Source organism: Ochotona curzoniae, unplaced genomic scaffold (assembly GCF_017591425.1).
Source record: "Ochotona curzoniae isolate NIBS_2020 unplaced genomic scaffold, NIBS_Ocur_1.0 scaffold_4506, whole genome shotgun sequence".
NCBI lineage: Eukaryota > Metazoa > Chordata > Mammalia > Lagomorpha > Ochotonidae > Ochotona > Ochotona curzoniae.
The window spans coordinates 55723194-55747891 of NW_024467119.1; the positions used below are offsets into that span (position 1 = coordinate 55723194).

A 24698-nucleotide genomic window follows, 5' to 3' on the forward strand; every position below is an offset into this window, starting at 1 on the left:
ATTTCCTGTTAGTTTTATTGGCAAGATTGCATAAATTAGTATATCAAAACAGTTACCGTGGTTCTGTGTATCTAGCAAGACTTCAATAACATTATATTTAAACATTGTGGTAGTGTGTATTTTAAGGTCTACTCAATGTTATATGACTGTTGACACTAATTATACCTCTCTGGACTTCAGACCTCTCAATCAGTGAAGGAAGTTAGAAATGTAAGACTTTTTTTTTTTGTGATTGTAATATCCTTTAGTTCCAATTATCTTCTTATCAAATAAGGAAAACATGGTTTACTTTACCTAAAGTTCCACCCTGAAAGCTTAAAAAGCAGAATTTCAACTTTTAAAAAATTATTCACAATCTTTGCTAACTATTTGATACAATCTGTGTTGGTGTAGAAATTGACTGCAGACTCTTTCGTGAGACTATCAAAATTCCAATTCTGATTCTATCACTTACCAACTGTGTGACTTTGATGAGATTACTGCCTGCCTCACTTCTGTTATCTGTAATGTAGGGTTGATGTGTAGGTTAAGTGAGGCACTTGTTAAAGGCTTGCAGCAGTATCAGATGTATCAGATGAATAGTCTTCTTCCCATATATATACATAATCGTCCTAGCCATAGCCTCTTTATTGCCTCTAAAACATGGTGCAGGAACATTGTAAAGATGGATCAGAATATGTCTGTGAAATAGAGATGATGGAATAATGCTTTGATAACAGTCTGCATTGCATTGTAATAGACTTGCTAAGAGATGCATGCATATACCAACATAGCAAAGGGAAAAATTTTGGAAACTCACAGTCATGATTAATTTTATGATGCATCCTCTCTTAGCACATTTTGTGTTTTATACTACATATTAATATAAGGGTACATGTGTATCCTTTCAGAATAGATGTGGGAATACTGGGGGACATCTGAAATATTTTTTTTACTAATGGGAGTGGATGATGTAAACAGTTGGAGACAACTTTTCGAGGAGTCGTTGTAATCCAAAAGTCATGTTATCCTGACCTCTTAGCAGTCTCAGTTGTCTGTCCTGTACTAGATAGAAATAAACCTTTGCTGCAGATGCAAATGAATCTCCTTTTCATGACTCCAAAGAAATTGGTTTGACTAAAGATAGGGTAGACACAGTGCAGAAGCCAGACTATTGTGTGTCAGCTGCTTTCTGTAACTGAGTGATATCAAATAGTTCTTTTGAAAACTCATATAGTTCTTTTGTAAACTTAACCTTGGAAGAAAGTACAGCTATGCTCAGTGCCTAGGGACTGGGAAAGCACATTCCTATAGTCACCCAATTCCTTTATTTTATCCCCTGTGTTCAATTCAAATGGGATTTTTCTAACAAATCTTATGTTTTGACTATAAGTATTGTCTCTAGAAAAATGAAGACATTACAATTAATTTTTTACTTGCTTTGCTTTAAAAATACCAGAAATAAAGCAGATTTCATTTCTAAACAAGGCAAAGCATCTGAAATAGGCCAGGTCTCTACCTCCACTGAGCCATGTGTGAGCTGTGTCTGGGTATGGAGCAGACTTGGCTGAGCTGTAGCGCTCAACAGCAAGAACCAGATTGGGTGAGGGCTGGTGAGGAAAGGCCACTGTTTCTGCTAGGACAGGAAGTGGACTAAGTAGGACTGGCCCATGGACCCACTGATGTGCACAAAATCTGGCATTGGGAGAGATCCGGATGGAGGAGCCTGGGGAAGTCCTCCATCAGAACATACTCCCTGCAGGTGAGTGTAAGAACCAAGACAGGGAGCAGCCCAGACTGGGCAAAAATATGGTAACTGACTAGGTTGCAGCTCCCACTGGTTTACGTGAAGGCCACGTATAGGGTGGGCAGGATTGTGCTGGGCTCCAACACCCATCAGGTTGCGTAAAACACAAGGTTTGAGACAGAACTGACCCAGCAATTGCAACTACCAGTGTGTGCATAGGCTGATTTGGGTGCCGGATGGTGCCAGACCCTGTATTGGCAAACACAAGAATCGGGTCTGGAAAGGCCTCAGAGGTTTCTTGGGAGATTCCCTACCAACTGAACTGCTGGACTCAGAATTGCAGGTTCCATGGGCTGACTGTGGGAGTGGATGTGTCAGAGCTGGGCCTCCTCAGTGGCTCAGATGGAGCAGTGGACAGCATATCCAAATGTACATGGAGGATAGGGCAGTACATTGGAGCCTCCAGAGGACAACTGGTGCCATGGCAGAGGACAGAGGACAGAACAAATTGATCAGCTACCCCAGCCAGTCATTGGCAGTGAAGGTCTGGGCAGACGGAGATGCTAAGGTGGACTTTAGCAACCAGTGGATTCATGAGATATTTCATTATGATTGGAGTGGTGGGTTTGCCAGCAATTCAGGACTGTTGAACTGTCAAAACCTCTTTAGAAATTCATGGTGTTGTAAATTTCTATTTTTCTTCCTGTTGTTGATTTTCTTTTTTTGGCTTTTCATTTAAGAGGGATGTGAGGTGACAGTAATGGAAACTACCATGTCCAGATGTGAGGATGCAGTGCAGTGTGCATCTCTACTTCCATATCATAGATGGACTACTAATGAAACTGTTAGCTGTATCTTGACAATAGAAAGCTGGACTCTCTGACATTGTCCATGCCCGCAATGATGAACATGTGACTGTTTATGAAGAGCTATGCTATAGTAATAATATAGGGAAATTTGGTGGGGAGAGGGCAGGGGAAATAAAAATAAATAAACAAGCAAACAAATAAATAAAATAATGTACTAACAGGAAGTTGGCATCAAGAACTGTAGCAGGGGCCAGTTGTAGTTAGACCCTCTAGCCAAGGTTCATGGGAATCTTACCCAGCAACATTACCACAAAGCTGTATGCCCATATATATATGAGGAAACTTTTGAATTAGTCCCAGATATTAATACTGCTTTGCCTCAAAAAGGACCTTTAAAGAGGAGTAGATGAAATGTATCACACTAATAAAGGAAGTTGATGTGTGTGTTAAGTGGGAGAGCTGAATTATTTCTGTTGTGTTCTGTTCACTGCCGCTTATTGCTGTACGTTCTTCCTAAACACCTACTATCAAATACATCAAGTCTTTTCTTGCACAGTGCTGCAGGTTTTAAAGAATGCCTAACTTTGAACAGATAGCCTACAGACTGATTGATTTATTTGTTTTAATTTGAGTGCATTCTTAGATGTTGACATACAGAAATCATTTTTAAAAGAATTACTTTTCATAGTACAAAGAGTATGGTAACACTAGCATCTAATCCTGTGCCTGGCATATGGTAACTACTTGGTGAGTGTTTGTGACATTGAACTGATATGTGAATCCTTAAAGTGACCACCAGAAACCCGTCCTCTCTGGGGGAATCTGAAAATCTTAGGTCTCTATCAGGTGAGTTCAGATGTTTAACAGACACCCACAGCAGCTAAAAAGTGAACTCATGGGAAATGAGGATAGAAGATGCAGGTTTTAATTTGAGAGTGTCATTCTCTTTGCACAATAATTACATATCTTTTTCAAAGAAATTGAGTTTTTTTTCTTACTTTGCACAACGGAGAGGCATTTTCAAAGGGGGAAAATATTTAGTAATGCTAAGCTGAAATCCTTGGGCAGCTCTGCTTCAAAACCATCTCTTAACTCATCCTTTTTTGGCTTCACTGCCTCCAGTGGTACATTCTAATTTGGAGATTTGAGATTGTTTTGGCTTCCTAACTGGAAGTTGTCCTCCATCCCTGTGCTTCCTCCATGCTGTCGCTTGGGTCATTCACTTTCTTACATAGAAATCAGAGCCTGTTACTCATCAAAAGCCGCCACAGTTTCTTTTACACTGTGACAGAAGGCCATGTATTATAGGTGATTATACCTATAGATTTTTTTATTTATGTACCTACACATCTTCATATTGCTAAATACAGGTACCCCCCATAAGTGTTCACTAAACTTTTTTAAGCTATGTCACCCATGTAGTAATAACCAGATAAGATTACCTCTGGCTACCTCCAGCTTCTGTCTTCTCTGGGTCTCTCGCCCTCTTCACTGTTCCTGGGATAAAGACATCCTTGGACACCTTTTCATCCATTTGCAGTGAAAATGTAATCACCATTGTGGCCTGTTACCCTCCCCGGAGTGGTTTGTACCTTCTGTACCTCTCTTGACACAAAATACACATTTTTCTTTTACTTTCCTAACCTAGTGAATTTTCTCCTCTTTGTCATAAGTCCTAGTCTGTGTGGAACAGACCTGTTTTTGGATTTTTAAAGATTTGAAGTTCTCTGTTTCCCATCAAAGTCTTATCTTAAATCAGTTCATCTTGACTTTTGGCGTTTCTCATTTTCCATTTTACCGTGAGACAATTACCTATGGCACCAATAATAATTCTTATATTTTCAAAGTAAGTAAAATTCAGTTGTCACTTCTTTGGCTTTTTTAAAAATAGTTTCTTTCTGTGTAAGTTGTAATGTGCATGATTTCAAATTTGCTTTTCTGGAAAAGACTGTTGGAATGTATATTTGGCCTAGCAGTTACAATACCTGCGCACCTCACATCAGAGTCCCTGGGCTTGTTTCCCAGCTCTGTCTTCATAAGTCCAGCATCCAATTGATGCACTTCTTAAGAGGTAGCATTGCTGGCCCAAATGATTGGCTTCCTAGATCTGGACTTCATTCCCAGGCTAGAACGTTAAAGTCTTCTAGGGGGTGGGAATTCACTCAATTAATGAATTGTTCTGTTTTTGTTACAATATAAATATGTCTCTGTTTCTCAATTATATGCTAAAGATCTCCAATTCTTTCTTGTGAAAAGATTTGCCGAAGATTCACTGTGTTGAATAAAATGAATGTGATTCCTGCTAGTATATACACCTTATAATCTTTTGGAAAAGGCAGATGATTAAAAAAAAATTACACAAAAACGTAACCCATAGGATTAGTTAAAAGTGGTAGTTTCAAGAGAAATTTAAAAGGTAACCTTAACCATACCTGTTAATCAGTTGCATTTAAAAGAAAGACATGTCTAAAATAAATCTGACATTTCTTTTTAAAAAAATTAGAGCTGTCATCAAGGACCCAGCTTTCTCTTTGGTTCCTGGAACTATTTTCTCCATGAATCATGATTCACTGATACTGTTTTTAAAGTGTGAAGGCTGCATGCTGCTTTTCTTTGCTAGAGGAAGGCACTCCCTACATTCACATACACACCCTTGTTGATCGTTTAAGTGCATGTGGGCCTATCAAGCTGAATTCTTTCAATGTGTCTTTTTTTTTTTTTAAGATTCATTTATTTTTGTTGGAAAGTCTTTTACACTCCCCTAATTGTCACCCCAGCCAGAGCTAAGCTGATCCAAAGCCAGGAGACAGGAACTTCTTCTGAGCCTCCCACAAGATGCAGAGTCCCAAGGCTTTGGGCCCTTCTTGAATACCTTTCCAGGCCACAAAAGGGAACTGGATGGAATGTGGTGCAGCTAGGACACAAACCAGTGCCCATATGGTATCTTGGTGTGTGCAAGGTGAGGACTTTAGCCGCTAGGCTACCTCACTAAGACCCAACATGTCTGTTTTTATACTGCAGTCTAAACGAAATATTCCTCTGCTGGTTAATTGTATTTTAGTATTTAATATTACAGAAAATTATGTCTGCTGGATTTTAGAATTTATGAAAAAACAGATGTTAGCCCTGTAACTATTGAAGATGTTAGATGTATAAGACTGCTTCATGTGACTTATCAAATTTGTTTTGAGTCACATAAGTAAACAACAGAACTGGAAAAGAGTACAGATTTTGTAATAAACTACTGTGTTTGCAGTAATAATCATGTAATACCAGCTATGGGCATTTTGTTGTTTAAGAATTATGGCCTGAGGGCCCGGCGCAGTGGCACAATGGTTAAGGTCCTCACCTTGCACACCCGGGATCCCATATGGGCGCCGGTTCTAATCCTGGCAGCCCCTCTTCCCATCCAGCTCCCTGCCTGTGGCCTGGGAAAGCAGTCGAGGACAGCCCAAAGCTTTGGGACCCTGCACCCACGTGGGAGACCCAGAAGAGGCTCCTGGCTTTGGATCGGCATAGCATCGGCCGTTGCGCTCACTTGGGGAGTGAATCATCGGACGGAAGATCTTCCTCTCTGTCTCTCCTCTGTATATCCGCCTTTCCAATAAAAATAATAAATAAATCTTTTTAAAAAAATAAATAAATCTTAAAAAAAAAAGAATTATGGCCTGAAAGACCCATTTAAAAGTTATAGCTGCTGGTTCATATCCCAGCTGCTCCACTTCCAGTCGTGCTCCCTGTTTATAACCTGGGAATGCAGCAGAGGGTGGCACAAGTTCCTGGGACTTTGCACCTTCAAGGAATTTCTGGCCCATGGCTTCGGATCAGATTAGCTCTGACTGTTGTGGCCATTTGGGGAGTGAATCAGTCAATGGAAAGGTCTTTCTGTGTCTGTTCTCTCTTTAAAATTGCCTTTCAAATAAAAATAAATAAACCTTAAAAAAAAAAAAAGAACATCCAGTACTGTTGTTCTTATCTGGGACACCAAAGCAGATTCCCAATGAAATCCTTGTAATTACTTGCGGGATTGTGAGGGGAAAGAAATTCTTGTCAGATGTACATAGCTCTCGTTAAAGAGCCATCTTTATTTTCACACATGAAGAACCTGAGGTAATTGGAAGTGTGGAGACTAAAGGTGATCCTGAATGAGTTCTCAAAAAGGTAGCTTGCCCTATGGTTTATTTTTAGAAGATTATTTAATGAAGAGGCCACACTATCCAGTATGCCCTTGGAGCCAGAAGAGTTCAAAGTATTAGAAAGCCTTGGCTTGTTTTTTATTTCCCCCACTGCATTGTCATGTGGTGATTTTAAAATAACAGAACATCCCATCATTCAGAATAAATGCTTCTACCCTAATATCCCAGAACGGAACAGTATTTTTAAAGAAATTCTAGGAAGGGTGTTAACTCATTCAGAATTCTACAGGAAGGAAAGCTGCTTCCTACTATTTTTTAAACATAACTTTCACTGACAAGATCAGGCCAGAAAAAGCCTCGCTGGCTGCTGGCCCAGACAATGTTATAATCATTGAAGTGTTCTCAACTCTGCCTGCCCGAGTACAACTCCGGGCCAGGAGGGAAAGCACAAATGTACACTGAGTATTCCAGGGACTTTACTGACATGTATGCTCTATATCCTTTGCTATGTTGTTCTTTCAACTATAAGAAAGGAAAATTTTAAACAGCCTAGAATTTTAATGTATGTCCAGTAACAGTGGCCAGGGTTAGGCCAGAACAAAACCAGGAACTTTAGCAGAGTCTCACACGTGAGTGGCCAGGGCCAAAGAACTTGGACTCTTCTTCCGCTGCTTTCCCAGCCTGTTAGTAAAGAGCTAGTTCAGAAGTGTGGCAACCAGGACATGAACCATTGTCTATATGGGCTGTCATCGTAGACAGAAGCTTTACCTTCTGTGCTGCAACGCTGACCCCCAAAACTTACACATAGTTACAGTTTTTCTACCCAGCTTTTCCAGAATTTCTTTTTGTGAAAAAATTTTGTTTCTACTACATTTGTTAATGCTAATTTGAATGTTTTATGAAAACTAGTATGAATTTGGTATTTACCCTATACGTTTTAACAATGTATCTGTAATCTAATCAGATATGTGATGTAATAAATTAAAACAAAATAATCGAAGAGTCATCTCTGGGATTAAAATTATTGTGATACCTATATTCATAAGCAGGTCACAAAAACTGATCTATTAAAAAGTGTGTTGAATGTGTGTTATGTGACTTCCCAGTTAGTTGAAAATAATCTTTGTCTAAATACTAGGAATAAAATAGGCATTACAGAATGGCATATTTAGTTGTTAGAAAGCTACCCAAGTGGCTTTCCAAAATAGTTGTGCTAGTTTGCTTACATTAGCAATATTACATTCTACTTACTCTATATCTGATCAATTTTTGTGTTGTCAGTATCATTCATTTTAGTCATTTATGAGCACTGTAGTCATGTCTTACTATATTTGAATTTGCATTGATGTGTTGATTAGTGATTTTAAGCATCTTTTGTATGTACAGCTCAATTTTCTTCATATGTTATCTGTTCAGATATTTTGCACACTTACTGGATTGTTTTCTGAATGGATGAAAGTTTTCTTTATATTAAGATATGAACTAGAGAAACATTTACAAGACTATGAAAAAGGCTTAAAAATTCAGCATATAAATGTTTAAGTTTGCTTGGTTCAGGTGTCCAGGAATCAGGCCATATGACAGGTTTAAAAGTAGAAGGATTGTGTTAGGTATATGAGCTTGCTGGAGTCAGACATAGCAAAATACCACACGTTGGGTGACTTCAGCAACACGAAATATTGAGGCTATAAATCTTTTTTCAGAATTGAAAGGCAATTTTTTTGAGAGGAAAAAAGACCAGTCAATTTTCCACCTATGGGTTTTCTCCCCTGTATGATCTGAATGGCCACCGCTAGGGCAAGCAAAAGCTAGGAACTAGGAACTTCCTGCAGGTCTCAAACTTGGGTGCTGGGGTCCAAACCCTTGGGCCATCCTCTGCTGCTTCTCTGGGCAATCATCAGGAGGAAACTGATCAAGCAAAATTACCAGAGCTTGTACCAGTGCCCATGTGAGATCTTGCATTGTAGACAACCTAATATGCTGTGCCACAGCTCTAGCCCTAACCTGTTTTTTCTTTTAATTTGTGTCATTAAGCTCTTACCTAAATATTTAATAACATTTGAAGTTAATTTTTGCATATGGAGTGAGACAAGGATTAGTGTCCTCCCCCACCCCCAACCTGCTCAAATGGTAAAGGCAGCACTATTTCTTTGAATACATTCTTTACTCTGTGCCTTAAAGAACAAAAAGTCAGGGTCTGCTGGCGTGGCCAGTGGCTAAAGGGCCTCGCCTTGAATGCACCGGAATCCCATATGGTCGCTGGTTCTAATCCTGGCAGTTCCACTTCCTCTTTGTCTCTCCTCCTCTCTGTATATCTGACTTTGTAATTAAAAGTAAAATAAATCTTTAAAAAAAAAAACTATTAAAAAAAAAGAACAAAAAGTCAGTATGGAGTCTTTCCTTATTCTGTTTTGTTGTATCCTCTGGATACTTTTACACTGTTGCATTATATGTTTTGAAGTCAAGTAACATCTTTTACACTTGTTTCTAAAATTGCTTTCATTATTCTATCATTTGAATTTCCACATAAATTTTATACTCAGCTTTCCAATTGCTCTTAAAAATTTATGTGCAAATTTTATTGGAATTTCTGTAAATAAATTTGGAATATCATACATTGATAACACTGAGTCTTGCAATCTGTGAAAGATGGTATCTCTCTGATTTTGTGTAGATTTTCATTGAGAAGACCCTTGTTCTGTACTTTTCTCTTTCTTTTTTTTTCCATGATATAGTTTGGTATATCAAACTCCCCTTCTTCCCACTTCGTATTCTCCTCCCATCATTTTCCCCAATATCATTAGAGTCAGCACCTGGGCGTGTCGCCTTAGAGACCCTGCTGTGGGAATGTTTTGCAGGTTTGCTTAAGAGATCTTGGTAGTTCTGAAGTGTTGTCAGCTTTGTTGTCCCATGACTGATAAAAAATCTTCTTTTAATGACATACTAGATGTCCTCTGTTGGCTTAGATAGATGAACTAGGTGTCATGTCTTCTGTGGCATCTGGGTATGTTCTCTATTGAATAGATGTCAGCACCCGAGGAGGCCCCGTCCTGAAGTCAGACACATATCTTGTGATTTTCAGAGGCCAGGGTTTGAGTCCAAAAGTCTAGTTGGGGAATCCTCATACTTGATGCTTGTGTGCACCAGCTAATGCAGGGTCAGGTTCTTTCTATTACCTGCTCCAACCGGTGTGCATAGGATAGAAGCAGCTGCCTGGTCAGTTACACCCCAAGTCCCATTTCTTGTGCAAATCACCAGGGGCTGTGGTCAAGCCCAGCTCACCACAGGCCTAGCCCTTGTGCACAGCAGCAGGTGCATAACCTATTTGATGCAACTCCAAATAATCCTCACCAGGAATGCCCCATGGCCCTGGTTTTCACATGTGCCAGTAGGTACTGCAGCCTAGCTCAGCCCAGTCCACCCCCAAACTTGACCCATACACAGCCTTGTCCAATGTGGCCATCCCAGTCCTGGCTCTCATGCTCACCAGTAGGAGTTGCAGACCCGCAAGGGAGTCTCCATAGTTCCCCAAACAGGCCCACTCCCAGCCTACCATGGGCTTTTCGAATCTTGGCGTTCACTAGCAGAAGCTCATTTTTAAAGATTTATTTATTAATTTGAAAGGCAGAGAGAAAGAGAGAGAAGCAGAGAGGGGGTGAGGGTCTCTTTGATCTACTGGTTCATTCTCCAAATGCACACAGCAGTCAGGGCTGAGCCAAGTCAGTGCTAAGAGCCTGAGCTTCATCTGGCTCTCCCACATGTGTGTCAGGTTCTCAGGGATTTGGGCCATCTTCACTACTTCAGGCATATTAGCAGGGAGCTGGATCAGAGTGAAGTGACTGGAGCTTAAAATGGTATTTGTATGGGTTGCTCATGCTGTAGGTGGCATACACCACAGCACTTTTACTAGTTGCTGAACTTATTATCAGAAGTTAGTCACCATTTCCTCCTTCTTAACAAATACTATGATGTATAGTAATAACCTTTCTTACTTTAAAACCTTCCAGTGCTTCCCATTGCAAGTGAAGTATTATCCATGCTCTTTACCATATCTTCCAAACATGTGCTATGATCTACCCATAACTGACTCTAATCTCATTTCCTATCTCTTTTCTTTTTGTTCAGTATACTTGTAAATGTTGGGATTTGTAATTTTGCCCAGAATAAGCCAGTTAATTGTACCATTATACTTCATTTGATATTCCCTTTATATTGACTGCTCGTGCAGCGGACTTTTAAGCTGCCGCATTCCCTCAGTAGGCTCATAAGTCATTTTTAATGGTATTATCAAGATACAATTCACATCCCATAAATTCACTCATTAAAGTAACTCATTGATTTTTGTAAGTATGTATCTATTGCCCCAGTCCATTTTATATAACTTATTAATGTTTTTTCCTAATATCAACAACTGTGTCTTATATGTATTAGTGTCGATGAACTCTTGTGAATGCATGAATTTATTAGTTGGAATGTAGGCATTCACCTCGATTAAGATGTGAGGGAAGTTCATTGGCTCTATTAGTCTCATGCTTTTATTGTCAAATCTTGCTATTTTGATTTTGAGGCCCTAACATCTGAACACGTATTTTACACGTTCTTCAAGGAGATTAAAAAATACTACTTTTGGTAACAATCCAGTTTATGTACACATGTCCTAAAAGAGGGAGTCATATTTTACTTCCTTGACATCCTGACCACCGCTAAGGACCTTGAAGTCTCCCAAGAGTACTGTGTTTCTATTTTCATGTTTATTTGTTTTTTAATAGATTACATAATCTTTAATATCTATTTTATTTGCTAGCTATCAGTAGTAATGGGGTCTCCCTCAGATATTGGACAACCCCTAGATCTGGGTCCCCATGGTGTTTAAGGTTAGCTCTGAGCCTGGTAATCCATGTTGCCGCATCTTCTCTCTGTAGGCTTTGCTGCGACCTGGAAGAATTGATAGACTCATCTATGTGCCTTTACCGGATGCAGCAACAAGAGGAGAAATACTGAAGCTGCAGTTTCACTCTATGCCAATCAGTACTGAGGTTGACTTAGATGAACTTGTCCTCCAAACTGATACCTATTCAGGAGCAGAGGTAAGATATTTACCCTTCGAATACCTTGGTGAGAAAAAGCCATGCCCTGGGATCATTCAGCATAAGTAACACCTTGCTGCCAGCCATTGTAAACACTCATGTATTAAGAAGTCTTGAAACAGAAGAATTTGGGATATGACAGGTATCAATTTGCATCTTATTTCTCCTCTATTTACCTTTTGTGTATTATTTCTGAAAATATAGTTTGAACAATGCAGTAGTAGTAGATTCTCCTGTTGGGATTCTTGGTGTAGCAGTTTTCACCCAGTCTCAGACTTTTCAGAACTGTGGTTTCCTAACAGATGGAAATAATAGTACACCTTTTCCACTGTTTTCTCTAGGAGATCATAAAAGTGAAAGGATATCAAAAGCATAATGGGCTTAACAAGGCAATTGTATTATTTTTTGTCTATGTTTTCAAAATAGCTCATTCAATTTGTATATTAGCACAGCTTCTCTCAGATAAAAAGGAAAAGAAGCATGTATCATTAAGTGTGAAGATAAATTCTCAGCAAGAATTGTGGGACCTATCTAGAGATGTTAAATATGTCTATATGTAACAGATATTTTTTTCCCTTGCTTTAGCCACGCTGTTTCATTTTTTAAAAAATCCACTACATGTGCACTTTCTTGTACACATTTTTTAACAAAAGGACAAGCTAGTGCACAGTAGCCTATAGGCTAAAGTCTTCCCCTTGAACACACCAGGATCCCTCAGGGGCGCTGGTTCTAATCCTGGAGGCCCCGCTTTCCATCCAATTCCCTGCTTGTGGCCTCGGAAAGCAGTTTAGGACAGTCCAAGTCTTGGCTCCTGGCTTCGGATTGGCTGAGCTCTGGCCATTGCAGCTACCTGGGGAGTGAATCAGCAGATGGAAGATCTTTCCTCTCTCCTCCTCCTCTCTGTATATCTGACTTTCCAATAAAAATAAATACATCTTTAAAAAGGGCTAACTATAGACCTTGGTACAGAACCAGCTTCGAAATTTGTGCTGAAAGTTAATATTTTTAAATAGAAAATTTCAGTTTCTACATTATTCAGTAGGGTATGACTTCACTTTGTATTTTGCATGTGATTGTTATGTGAAAACCAAATTAACACATTACAAATTATTGATAGTATCTGCCAGAGCAAGGTAAGTAATCTTACATGTGGAATGTTAATTGATGCTAGAGCTAATGTTTACTACCAAAATGAATCCCTGGGTGTGGTTTTACCTGAAGAACTATGTATATTGTTTGGAAAAGCAATCTATGTATAAAGTAGCTTGTGAAGCAGTGTGCTGTGTATGTGCCTTTCAGTCCTATCTGAAACAATAATCTTTATGAATTTTTTTTGGCAACACTGTCCAAGTAAAAATGAACAATCATTTATCATAAAATAACTGCTCTAGTATTTTCAGAATTCCAGTTTTTGATGTGAGACTAAAGGTTGGCCTCATGTATAAGATACGGTAACTTACAGGAAACAGCAAGAAGAAACCATAAATCTTTCTCTCTACTGAAATAGAAGAAGAGATAGGAAGGTATAAATATGTCTTTCTCACTTTCAAGTAATTCCTGGTAGTAAAGTAGATACGCAAAACAAAAATATAATTCAGTGAGGTTTGGTCTGGCTGAAAAGAATACGTTCATGTAGTTCCAGCAGTTACTGTACCAGCTTGCTCAGTTCGTCTGTGGTTTGTGCCATATTCCTGCTAAAATGTAGGCATACTCACCATTGATTTTTATATCCAATCTTCTAAATACTGTTACAGGAAAAGTGAAAATTCTGTCCTTCCTTGGATTTATTTTATGTCTCGTTATACGTAGTTGTGGTAGGGAGATCTCTGTTTACCATCAACATATTCCAGAGAGAGCACAGTCATTCTTTAGATTTATGTTTGGATGGAAAAGTTTATTCTATGTTGGGTTTTTTCCTTTTCTTTTAAGTATTAATATGCGGCAATTCACAGAGGTGTGAGAGGAAAACATTATCATTTTTTACTTACAAAATAATAAATAGAAAAAAAAATAAAATAATAAATAGGAAATTTAGGATAAGTGACCTCGCTACCGATTGATCATCTTTGCACTTTGTCTTTTCATCAGAAGGAAAATTGTGCTACAATGCTTGATTCCTACCAAATCAGCTTTATAAATACTGCTCTAATTTCCTCTCCAAGCTAACATATATCCTTTAGCATAGAACACAGTCCATGGAAAACATTAACAAACACGTGGAAACTATAGAGAAAAAGATTTAAACAGCCTGCTTGGGGAAAATAAGCTTCTGGTTACCACCTGTCATATTTGCTCTCTTACTCTGCAGCGATACACCCTGCAACAAGCACAGTCACATTGCTGGGGTTGGACTGGGTCTTTGGCCACTTTGGGCATACAGTTGAAAATAGTACTCAGAATTCTTCATTGTCTTATTTTTTCCTTTTTTTTTTATCCTTTATTTTTGACAATCTTTACATAGTCAATTAATGCAAAAAGGTTCAAGGGCTACAGGAAAGTGGGTAAGACTATTATTTCTACATTGTTTTCTTCAGTATCTGGGATAAAGGGAGAAGCCCTACCCAGTCTTCCACCCACTCCAGGTCCCTGATGTGTGCTCCAAGGGTCTTGCCCAAGTGGTTTCGATAGTTCAACAGCTGTGAATTGCTCACAATCCTGCCATTCCACGCACGATGAGGTCTCTGCAGTATCCACTGATTGACATAGTCCACCTAAGAGTCTCTGTTTGCCCAGTTTTTCACTGCCAACATATGGCTGAGGTAGTTGATTGATTTATTCTATCATCTTTCTTTTCATGGTTAGGGTTCTGAGTCGGGCAGTTCGATTGGGGAGATCCCCAAAGAAACTTTGAGGTGAACCCAGACCAGGTTCTTGTGTGTACTTCCAAGTACAGAGCCCAGTACAGTCCATCACCCCAATCAGCTGGTGGTTGCAATTGCTGGGACAGTTGTTTCCAGCCCTGTCTTCCACTGGAACCAATGGGTGTTGCAGTCCAGCCTAATTCTGTCCATCACACACTTGGCCTTCACGTAAACCAGTGGGAGCTGCAGCCTAGTCAGAGCGACCTGCAACAACCCTCACCAGGCCCGCCCCCTATCCTGGTTCGCATGCTTGCCATTATGTGCAGCAGACTAGTCCAGTCTGTCCCACATCCCATTTGGCTCTCATACATGTCAATGAGCACTGACTCCTAGTTCAACCCAGCCAGCTCCACTATCCAGCCCGCACACATGCTGTTGGGTGCCCTTCTGTCTAGCCACCCCAGCCCCAGTCCTGGTTTTCATGCCCTCCAGTGGGAGTGGTAACCCAAGAGGGATGTACCCACTATCTCCCTTCTAGGCCACTCCTACTCCCAGATTATGCACTCTCCAGGTGGTTCTGCAGTTTAACTTGACAGAATTAGCCCCCAGTGCCAGCCTCTGCCATCTGATGCTGCATCTAAGCCCAACCAACCCTCACCCACTCTGATTATTGTTTGCACCAGTAGGAAAAATCAGCCCATCCTGTCTTTTCCCTGATCTAGTTCACATGAGGTCCACAGGTGTTGTAGCCCTGCGTAGTCTGGTCTGCCACCATCCCAGCTCACGCTCTCCAGTGGGAGTGGTTGTCCAGCAGGGGAGCCCCCCATATTTCCCTGCCAGCTTTTCCCCCCTCCCTCCTGATTCTCACATGTGCTGGTTGGGCACTGCGGTCACTTCTGGTACAGGCAACCTCAGCTTGGCATTTTGTATTGTGCACTAGTCTTTGTTGTGACCAAACCTGGCCTGGCCCACACTCTGTTCTGGTGCTCATATTCACCAGTGGATGATATGAACTGGTTCAGCCTGGTGCCCCGACCCATGCCAAATGTATGCCAGTGGGACACTTTCCATGACCTGTTCTGGGCTGCTTCCTATCATGTTTCTTGCGCTTACCTCCAGGGTCTGTGTCCTGCTAGACTAGTTGCCCAGGCTCCTCCATCAGAACTTCTCCCAATGCCAGATTTTGTGCATACCAGTGGGTCCATGAGCCAGCCCTACTCAGTCCACCTCCTGTCCTAATAGGAACAGTGGCTTTTCCTGACTGGCCTTCAACCCATTCCGGTTCTTACTGTTGGATGTTGCAGTCCAGCATGGCTCATCCATACCCACATACCGCTCACATATGGCTCAGTAGCCTAGTCTGTCCCACATCTACCCAGGCTCTCCAGAGCACCAGAGGGTGTTGGAGTCTAGCCCGGCTTGGTGCGTCCAGTTCCAGTCTACACTTGTGCCAAGGGAGACTACAATTGTATCCTGATCAGAATGCAGCCCCCATTCCAGCCCACGAGCCCCTTCGTGGGAACCTCAACCCAGCCAGGATGTTCCCTTTTCTCCCCAACCAGGCCTGTTCCTAAACATAGATTATGCACATGCCAGTGGTTGCTCTGACTCAGCTTGGCATAGCCCCTCACCTGTCCCGGCCCCTGCCTTAGATGCTGTGGCTTAGCGTTCCTGGCTTATGCAGACCAGTAGGTACAAGAGCCTAGCTCAGCATGACCTGTGCTCCATCCTGATTTCTTACTCAGTCCTGCCTGGCCCACCCCATTCCATTACCAACCCACACATTAGCCTGCTGTTGGAGCTACTTTGCCCAGCTTGTCCAACCCCCAGGTCACCAGCGGGAGCTATGACCCACTGGGGGAATTTCTCAAGTTTCTCCACTTGACCCATTTCCAGACCAGTTCCCATACATGCCAGTGGGTTTTAGGCCAGTGTCAGGCTTAGGTTGGCCTTCCTTTTGGCCTTGTATGAGCTGCTGAATGTTGCAGCACGGCCCACCCCACATCCTGTTCTGGATGTACATTTGTGTGCTGCTGCCTTGACCAGTCCAGACTGTTGTTGGTTCCTTTACCTGTGAGTGATGGCAGGCTCCTTGGTCACACATAGCTTAGTCCATCACCCCTTCAACTCTTGAGCTAACCAGTGGAGCTAGTTATTTCCACAGGGTTTGACCCACATATCCCCACAGAATCTACCCCTGGACTTGGTTCTCTCTCATGTGCTAGTTAATGTCATGGCCCTGTCTAATGAAACCTGTCTGCTGATCCATCGTCATGTCAGGTAATAGGCTATGGTCGTGCTAGACAAGCCCTGAGCCTTAGCTTTTGTATGGACTGGTGTTCGGTGGTCAGGGTTTGTTCAGTGATTTCATTGTCTTTTAGAAATAAAATACTTGGGCCTGTTGCGGTGGCGCAGTCGTTAAGGTCCTCACCTTGCCTGCCCGGGATCCCATATGGGCGCCAGTTCTAATTCCAGCAGCCCCGCTTCCCATCCGGCTCCCTGCCTGTGGCCTGGGAAAGCAGTCGAGGACGGCCCAAAGCTTTTGGACCCTGCACCTGCGTGGGAGACCTGGAAGAGGCTCCTGGCTTTGGATCGGCATAGCATTGGCCGTTGCGCTCACTTGGGGAATGAATCATCGGACGGAAGATCTTCCTCTGTCTCTCCTCTCTGTATATCTGCCTTTCCAATAAAAATAAAATAAATCTTTAAAAAAAAAGAAATAAAATACTTATGTGTAGCAAACATTTTTTTTCCTTAATTAAAACCTTATAGCATGTGATTGTGATGGAAGATACTAGTCCTTAAAAAAAATTTTAATGTCCCAGCATGGTAGCCTCGTGGCTAAGGTCCTCACCTTGCATGCACCAGAATCCATATGGATGCTAGTTCATGTCCTGTGCAGCCCATTTCCCATCCAGCTCCTTGCTTGCTGCTTGGGAAAGCAATCGAGGACAGCCCAGGTTCTTGGGACCCTGCACCTGCATGGGAGACCCAGAATAGACTCTCGGCTCCTGGTTTCAAATCATCTCAGTTCTAGCCGTTGAAGTCACTTGGGGAGTGAAATCAATGGATGGAAGATCTGTCTATCTCTCTCCCCCCCTTTCTGTATATCTGAGTTTCCAGTAAAAATAAAATCTTTTTAAGAAAAAAAATTGTTTATTTTTATTGGAAAGGCAGATTTAGAGAAAGAACGAGAGGCAAAGCGAAAGATCTTCTATCCACTGGTTCACTCCCTAACTATCCACAAAGCTGAGCTGATCTGAAGCCAGGATCCAGGACCTTCTTCCAGGTTTCCCGCACCAGTACAGGGTCCCAAGTCTTTGGACCATCCTTGACTGTTTTCCAGGCTACAGTCAGGGACATGGGTGGGAAGTGGAGCAGCCAGGACATGAACCAGCACCCAAATGGGATTCCAGGTGTGCAAGGCAATGGCTTAGCCACTGAGCCATTGCGCCAGCGCCTTAGTACTTGTAATGACTGAGTTGATGGAAGGTTACATTAAAAATATTTTCTTTTGCCTGAGTTAATTTACCCATTCCTGAGCTTTTCATGGGGGTTGGTGAGACAGTAAAACAGGAAGTGTTTTATATAGATCCTTGTAAGAAGCTCCTTGCAGTGCTACTCCATTTTCTCTTATCTTTTACAATATATTTTATTTAGAGAAATCATCCATCTGCTGTTTAATGATCCCATATAGCTTAGGGTTTATAGGCTCAACCTGGCCAAAGCCAATAGCTTCATGCAGTTTTCTTATGTGAGTGCAGTGGTCCAAACATTTCAGCCATTATCTACTGCTTTCTCAGGTGTAGTTATAGGGAGCTGGACTGAACTGTCTGTCCTTAGGCCATCTCTGCTGCCTGCCCCTCACTGCCCTGGAACCTTGGCCTGCCTCTTAGGCTTTTGGCTCTCTTGATAGAAAAACATGTTGCCATTTAGAAGCAAATGGAAACTCAAGAGAGGAAATAAATCGTTTTTGGTCATAACTATTGTTTTCTTTTGCTTTGATCTTTTTGTTTTCTAAGTTATTTGTAGCAGCTTCTACTTCATTTATTTATTTGTATTTTATCAAATTATAGAAAGCATTTGTCTCTTGGCAGGAAATCAGCTGTTGCAAATATGTGCATATGAACGTCTTAACTGTACTCATTATGCATATAACTTTTCTCAAAGAGTGAAATGCAACTTCCTTTCTAACTTGGGCTGAATAATTATTTGCAGTTGGGGATTATCCTTCTTATAATAGATTATCTTATGAAGTGAAATTGCTAATGCATTTTCTGTAAGACCCATACAGTACAGCATGCATTTTATATACCCAGATCTGAGAATTCAGCTTCCATGAAAGGCAGTGGGCTGCATAGACCTTTGATGGAATCATGGCTCTTTTCATGGAGAGTGGTTTCAGGCAAGTTATTTATAGCCTCTGAACATCAGTTGCCTCATTTGTCATATTTGTATGACTGAGTCATTTTGAGGATTAGATGAAATGACAAGGCTTAAAAGCACCAAGAAGCAGTGTGTGGCACGTTAAAAAGTGCTTCATCAGCATTACTTTCCTCCATTCTTTCTCACTTTTACTAGTGCAGGTTGATGCTGTGAGAAGATAGTTATATGTTTAGAATTTCCTAAATAGTCAGGTAAATAATTTATCTAAAAGGTAAATAATAATTGAGTTTGCCTCCTGTTTTTAAAATGTGAGATTTTGCTTAACTGCCATCTTTGCAATATACCTTAATAAGTGTTAGTTTTCCCCACTAAATTTTCAAGAAGTCGTAACGTAATGTAAACAATCTAGTTATTCCTGTCTGTGCCCTCCTACATCTAATAATAACTGATCTTTATGCTGGGTTGACATTTAAATCACCTTTTCGTGGGCCTCAGTTAATTCAAGGAGACTTCTATTCACTATGAATGAGCTTCTATAGCTAACAAAAGAGGAGTCTTAAATCACTTTTCTGTCTTGCTGATTAATGATCCTTCTCACATCTTCTATTTTTTTCTCTCACATAATGAAAGCAGAAAGAGGAATTATAACCATTTAGAATGTCTGTACTCTTCATCCCTGAAGTCTCTTATGACAGTGTTTTCCTAGCTAAGAATCAGCATTGCTGTATTCTGATCTGGCCAGTCTACCCACCAGGGCTTGAGTCCAAATTGCAGCAACCACCGCACACATTGGCAATCTGCTGACCACCTATTTTTCGTGTCTAATCAAAAGGTAACCTTTAAGTTGGTCTTGCTATTACCAAGTATTTTACTTTTCTGTGAGTTTTTGTTTTTGTTTTTTTTTGAGACTTTTTGTTTTTGGAGGCAGTTGGATAAAGTGTGTTACAAAATCAAGATACATAGTAGTAATTTTTTTCCTCTTAAGCTCTGTATTAAGAAAATAAGCAAAACTTATAAGGTTATTGATTATAACATACAGGTTTTTAAGCTTCTAGGTAGCATATTTTAGATTCTGTGTATTTCTGAACTTCTTTTAACTTGGCAACAAACGTATACTAACTCAGCTTACCTAAGGCTGTTTTAGATAGGATGTTTACACCAAAGCAAATTATCCTGCAGAACACCTTGTGCTACCATAGCTGTTACTGACTCCTTGCCAATTGCTTAAAACTGATGTCAGTTTGCAAGATGTGTTAGTCAGAAAGGAAATGGATGTTGAATGAGAGGCTGGCTAGCAACAAAATTAATACAGCATTTTATAACAACATATAAAATCCTCTTATAGGTAAGAAGTGTGTCTAGACAACAAGTTAAGTCAGGACCTACCTGATAAGTGACAAAATTGAGAGATTTTTGTGAGTTTGATCTGAACCAAGCTTATTTCCATTTATGGCTTTTCAGGGAGCTAATACTAAATGTGTTTCACCAAAAAATAAAAGAGAGAGAGAAACATATGGTTTGTGAATCAGTTCAACGCACAAAGGAGATGAATGAGTGCCCAGGTGACACTGAAGAGAAATCCCCAAAAATACTTTGTTAGTCTCTAAAAAAGCTGATAAGAAAACTCATTTTTATCAGGGTGTCACTATTTGACTCACTTTACTTGTCAAATGAGAAGAAAGAAAGAAACTAGGAGGTAAAGACTACACCAGATAGAATTGAGAATTATGAAAGCAAATATCTCAGAAAACATTTGTATATTTTTTCCTCCTCTTTATTCATTACAGAGATATGTTTCTCTTAGAAGGAGGTGTTTCATAATTCATTGTTACTCCTTTGTATTATTTTTAAAACTAGAGTAAATCATTTCTAGAAGATTTTAAGAGCAGAAAAAAACCCTCCCCGCCATAAAGTCCTATGTGGCACGTAACAATGGATGCTTGGGCTGGAAACCTGTCGTACTTTCATACCTTTTTCCTGTTTATGTGATATGACCTATTAAGTACCTTGGAAATTGTAGTAGAGTTTAAAATCTGCTCTAGCAAACATACATGCTGAACACATGGTTTATTTCATGCTTGTTTCTCAGAATCATAATATAGATACTGATTTGTTTCATAAATCTGCAGATGGAAAACACTGAGCTATTACGATACATATTTTTGCCTCCATTTCAAATAAATGATCCTCCAGTTTTTACATTCCTCACTTTTTTAGAAATTTGCAATTAGTAATTCAGTTTTTTTTTTCTTGTATGAATAAGCTAAAGCAACATGAAACATTCTAAAAACATTGTTTTATGGGTAGGAAACTTGCATTTCATTTGTTGCTTATAATACATCTTTTGTATTATATATATAGTGTTGTATTATATACATATATATATATACATGATGCATTTGAGAGGCAGAGTCTTAGGGAGAAGAGAAATATGAATTTGAATTTGGACACTATCTTTATGCAAGAGACATTAGTCTTTTTAATATATATATATATATATATATATATATGCACTAAAATGAGTACTTTCGTCCTTAATGTTACCTTTTGCCTATCTCACCCCTGTTAAGAATAACATATGTATATGTATATACACATATACACTGATTGATAAATTTAAATAACTTGCTAGATGCAGTCTCTTCTGGTAAATGTAACTAAAACGTGGAGTTAAAGAATGTCCTCCTAGTTGTTGCATCTAAATAATGCGAAAAAAAGTCAATCAAAAGGGGAAATTAACACTTTGGCACCCCTACCTTTTATGTTTGTACCTGTAAATTTTGAGAATTAATGCATTAAGCAAGTATATATCTTGATTGGAAAATTATTTTGAACTGAAGTGTGATCAAAGTACTGTTAGAAAAACACTGAATCGTAGATATAATACTTCCTTCCCATTCTTCCATATGTGAATCAGCGACTACTGAGGAAACTATATTTGATAAATATCCAATCTCCTTGACTAATACTAACATCCAGAGTTGGTAAGATATGGCTATTCATCAAATTCACAATTTCTTTAGTTATTTCCACTCTTTCAGTTGCTCTGTCATTATCCTTGTCACCTATATTCCTGTAAATTGCTGTAACGTGGTTCTAACTACAGATTTAACCATTAGCAGTAATCCCTGTGTACAAGAGTAAGAAAAAGGAAGAGAGTGGAGGAAAAACAAATGACAAGAGAACTGTTTAATAAAATGAAAGAAAAAAGGGAAAGAATATGTGATTTTTGTTTGTTTTAGTATTTGGATGCCCTGACTATAAGAAAGGATAAAGTGGAACAGACAAAAGGCTGCCTTGTCATTGGCCTGTAGTACTTGTGGCTTGTTTCTGTCTGCCTTTGGGTAGTGCCGGCTGCTCCAAAAAGTTTGTGGTGGTGTTGTGATGCAGCAGGTTAAGCTCCCACTTGGAAAACTGCATCTGACATCAGAGGGCCTAGGATCGATTGCTGCGTGTGCTTGCCAGTCAAGCTTCCTGTTGCACCTGGGTTCCGGCCATCCGTGGAAGACCCATATAAAGTTATAGCTTATGCCTTGATTGTGCCGGTAGAAGATCTCTATCACTCTGCCTTTCAAATGAATGCATTTGATTTTTTTTTAAGTTCATTGAAAGAGAAATTAGAAGATAGGCTTATTATAACATAACATAAATGTGTTTCTAAATCGCACCTATACTTTACCAAATCAAAGTAAAATTGTTACATTTTAGCATAACCAAATTTACTTGCCTAAGAGATCTAAACTATGGGTGGAATTACTTGTTTGGTGTTGTATAGTCAGTTTTCCATGCTAAAATCCTGTAATGTATGTTGAATGAAGTAATACGTATTCTCTTGCTGTGTCTGAGACCACTGAACTTAACTATAGAAATGTACATCTTTAAGAGTCCCAATCACTCAGCAAGGTTGGTGATGAGGAGAGCCACTCACTTCCTTTTACGTTGGCTGTGAATTATGATATTTGATGATAAGTTTGGATTGTTGCTGGTTGGGCAGGATTCAGATTAATTATATAAAAGAGTGCATAATTTTTTTAAAACTCTATCATATCCTGTTACCCAATTTTCAGGTACAAATGCTGTAGGCACTGATTTAATCTGAAAATTATAATTGGACTCCCCACTAAAATAGCCCATGTGTTTTGAGAAGCAGTCTGGTAATGAGAGGATTCTATATGAAAGAATGTAAGGCAAGTATCCAGGTTAAAGAACCACCCATTTTCACCGTGGTTCTGACAGTACTGCAGTCTGAAACATTTTGGTCAAAGTGAACTTTGAGAAGCCCAGAGGAAGTTACTTGCTAAATTAAAATAAAAACTTAATTTATGGTTGAGGTTGTTTGCTGTTGCTTTCCCAATGGTTCAGATACATTTGCTTTTACATCCAGTTGTGCTGCAGTTTGTATTGGATTGGATTATGTTGGCCTTGGTTTTCTCTGTGGTTTGTTTTACTCAAAGACATTTGGATACTTGTATTTTGTTTCCTTCCTCTCTTCCTCCTTTCCTTTACATTCCTGTTTTCTAAACATCCCTTACCTCTGTTACAGACAAAATGTGAGCAAGCATAGACAGTTGTACTCTAAAATGTTCTAGTTCTTGCTTTGAAACTATAAATTTACTTTTATAATAAATTATATTGCAGATCCACAAAAAGTAAATAAATAATGAGCCCTCTGAGTGTGTGATACAAATGAGTATGAGCAGTGGTTTCACACAGCTGGTCTTGAAACAGCAATTACAAAGAAAAAAAAGTGTTATCAGATGGAGAAATCGAGTAACGCATTTGGTAGATTTGCACTAGAATCCTAGGTCTGGCATTTATTTACTGAATTACACATTATTATGTTACTCATTACGTTATACATGTTAATGTACCTGAGTCTTTGAAAGGACAGTAGCAAACTTTGATAGGCAGTGTGATGCTGAGAAACACTGTGTATAAGGAGTAGACATTTGGCTTAAGTGTTATGATGCTGCTTGTACACCCACGGCCCAAATCAGAATATCTAGATTCAAGTCCTGTTTCCATTCATGATTCTAACTTCTTACTAACATTTACTGTAGGCAGCCATGCGGTTGGCTCAAGTGGTTAAATCCCTACAACCCAACTGGGAGAGCTGGATTGAGTTCTGCTTTTCTGACCTGTCCTAATCCCAAGTGTTGCAGGCATTTGGAAAATGAAAAAGCTAAAAATGGGAGTTTGTTTGCTCCCACTTTCTTGTTCTCTCTCTCTCTTGTTCTCTCTGCCTTCCTTCCTCCCTCCTATTTCAACCTCTACCTACCTATCAAATAAATAAAGTTTGAAAAATATATTGGGTGGGCAGACACAGTGGTGTAACAGGTTAATCCTATGTGTTCCAATAGCATTCCCTATGGGCTATGTGTCCTGGCTGCTCTGCTTCCAGATTCAGCTCCCTGCTTATGGCCTAGGAAAGCAGTGGAGAATGGCCCAAGTATTTAGTTTTTTATTAAAAATGCATGGGGCATTTATTCATAACTACAACAACTTTTTAATTAGTCATGTCTTATAAATAGTTATGTTTCATATTCCTGGTATAATAGATTTCTACAAACTTAGTATCTTAACACAAATTTAATATCTTACAGTTCTTCTAGAAGGTAACAGTCTGACTGACACTGCTGCTTCCTAGAGCCTCTAGGGGACAGTCTACTTGTTGTCATTTCCAGTTTTCATTCACCCCGTGTTTCTTGGCTCATGGCCCTTTCCTCTACATTCAAAGCCAGCAGCAGTGTAAC

General features: G+C 39.8%; 1 protein-coding gene across 1 annotated transcript in view; it reads left to right on the forward strand.

Annotated features, from left to right (window-relative positions):
• The window catches only part of SPATA5 (spermatogenesis associated 5), a 211496-nt gene that overhangs the window by 157776 nt on the left and 29022 nt on the right, over window positions 1–24698 (forward strand). The window contains exon 15 of the mRNA XM_040967253.1: window positions 11594–11758. Within this exon, the coding sequence (XP_040823187.1) occupies window positions 11594–11758 (165 nt within the window). The remainder of the gene's footprint in view (window positions 1–11593; window positions 11759–24698) is intronic.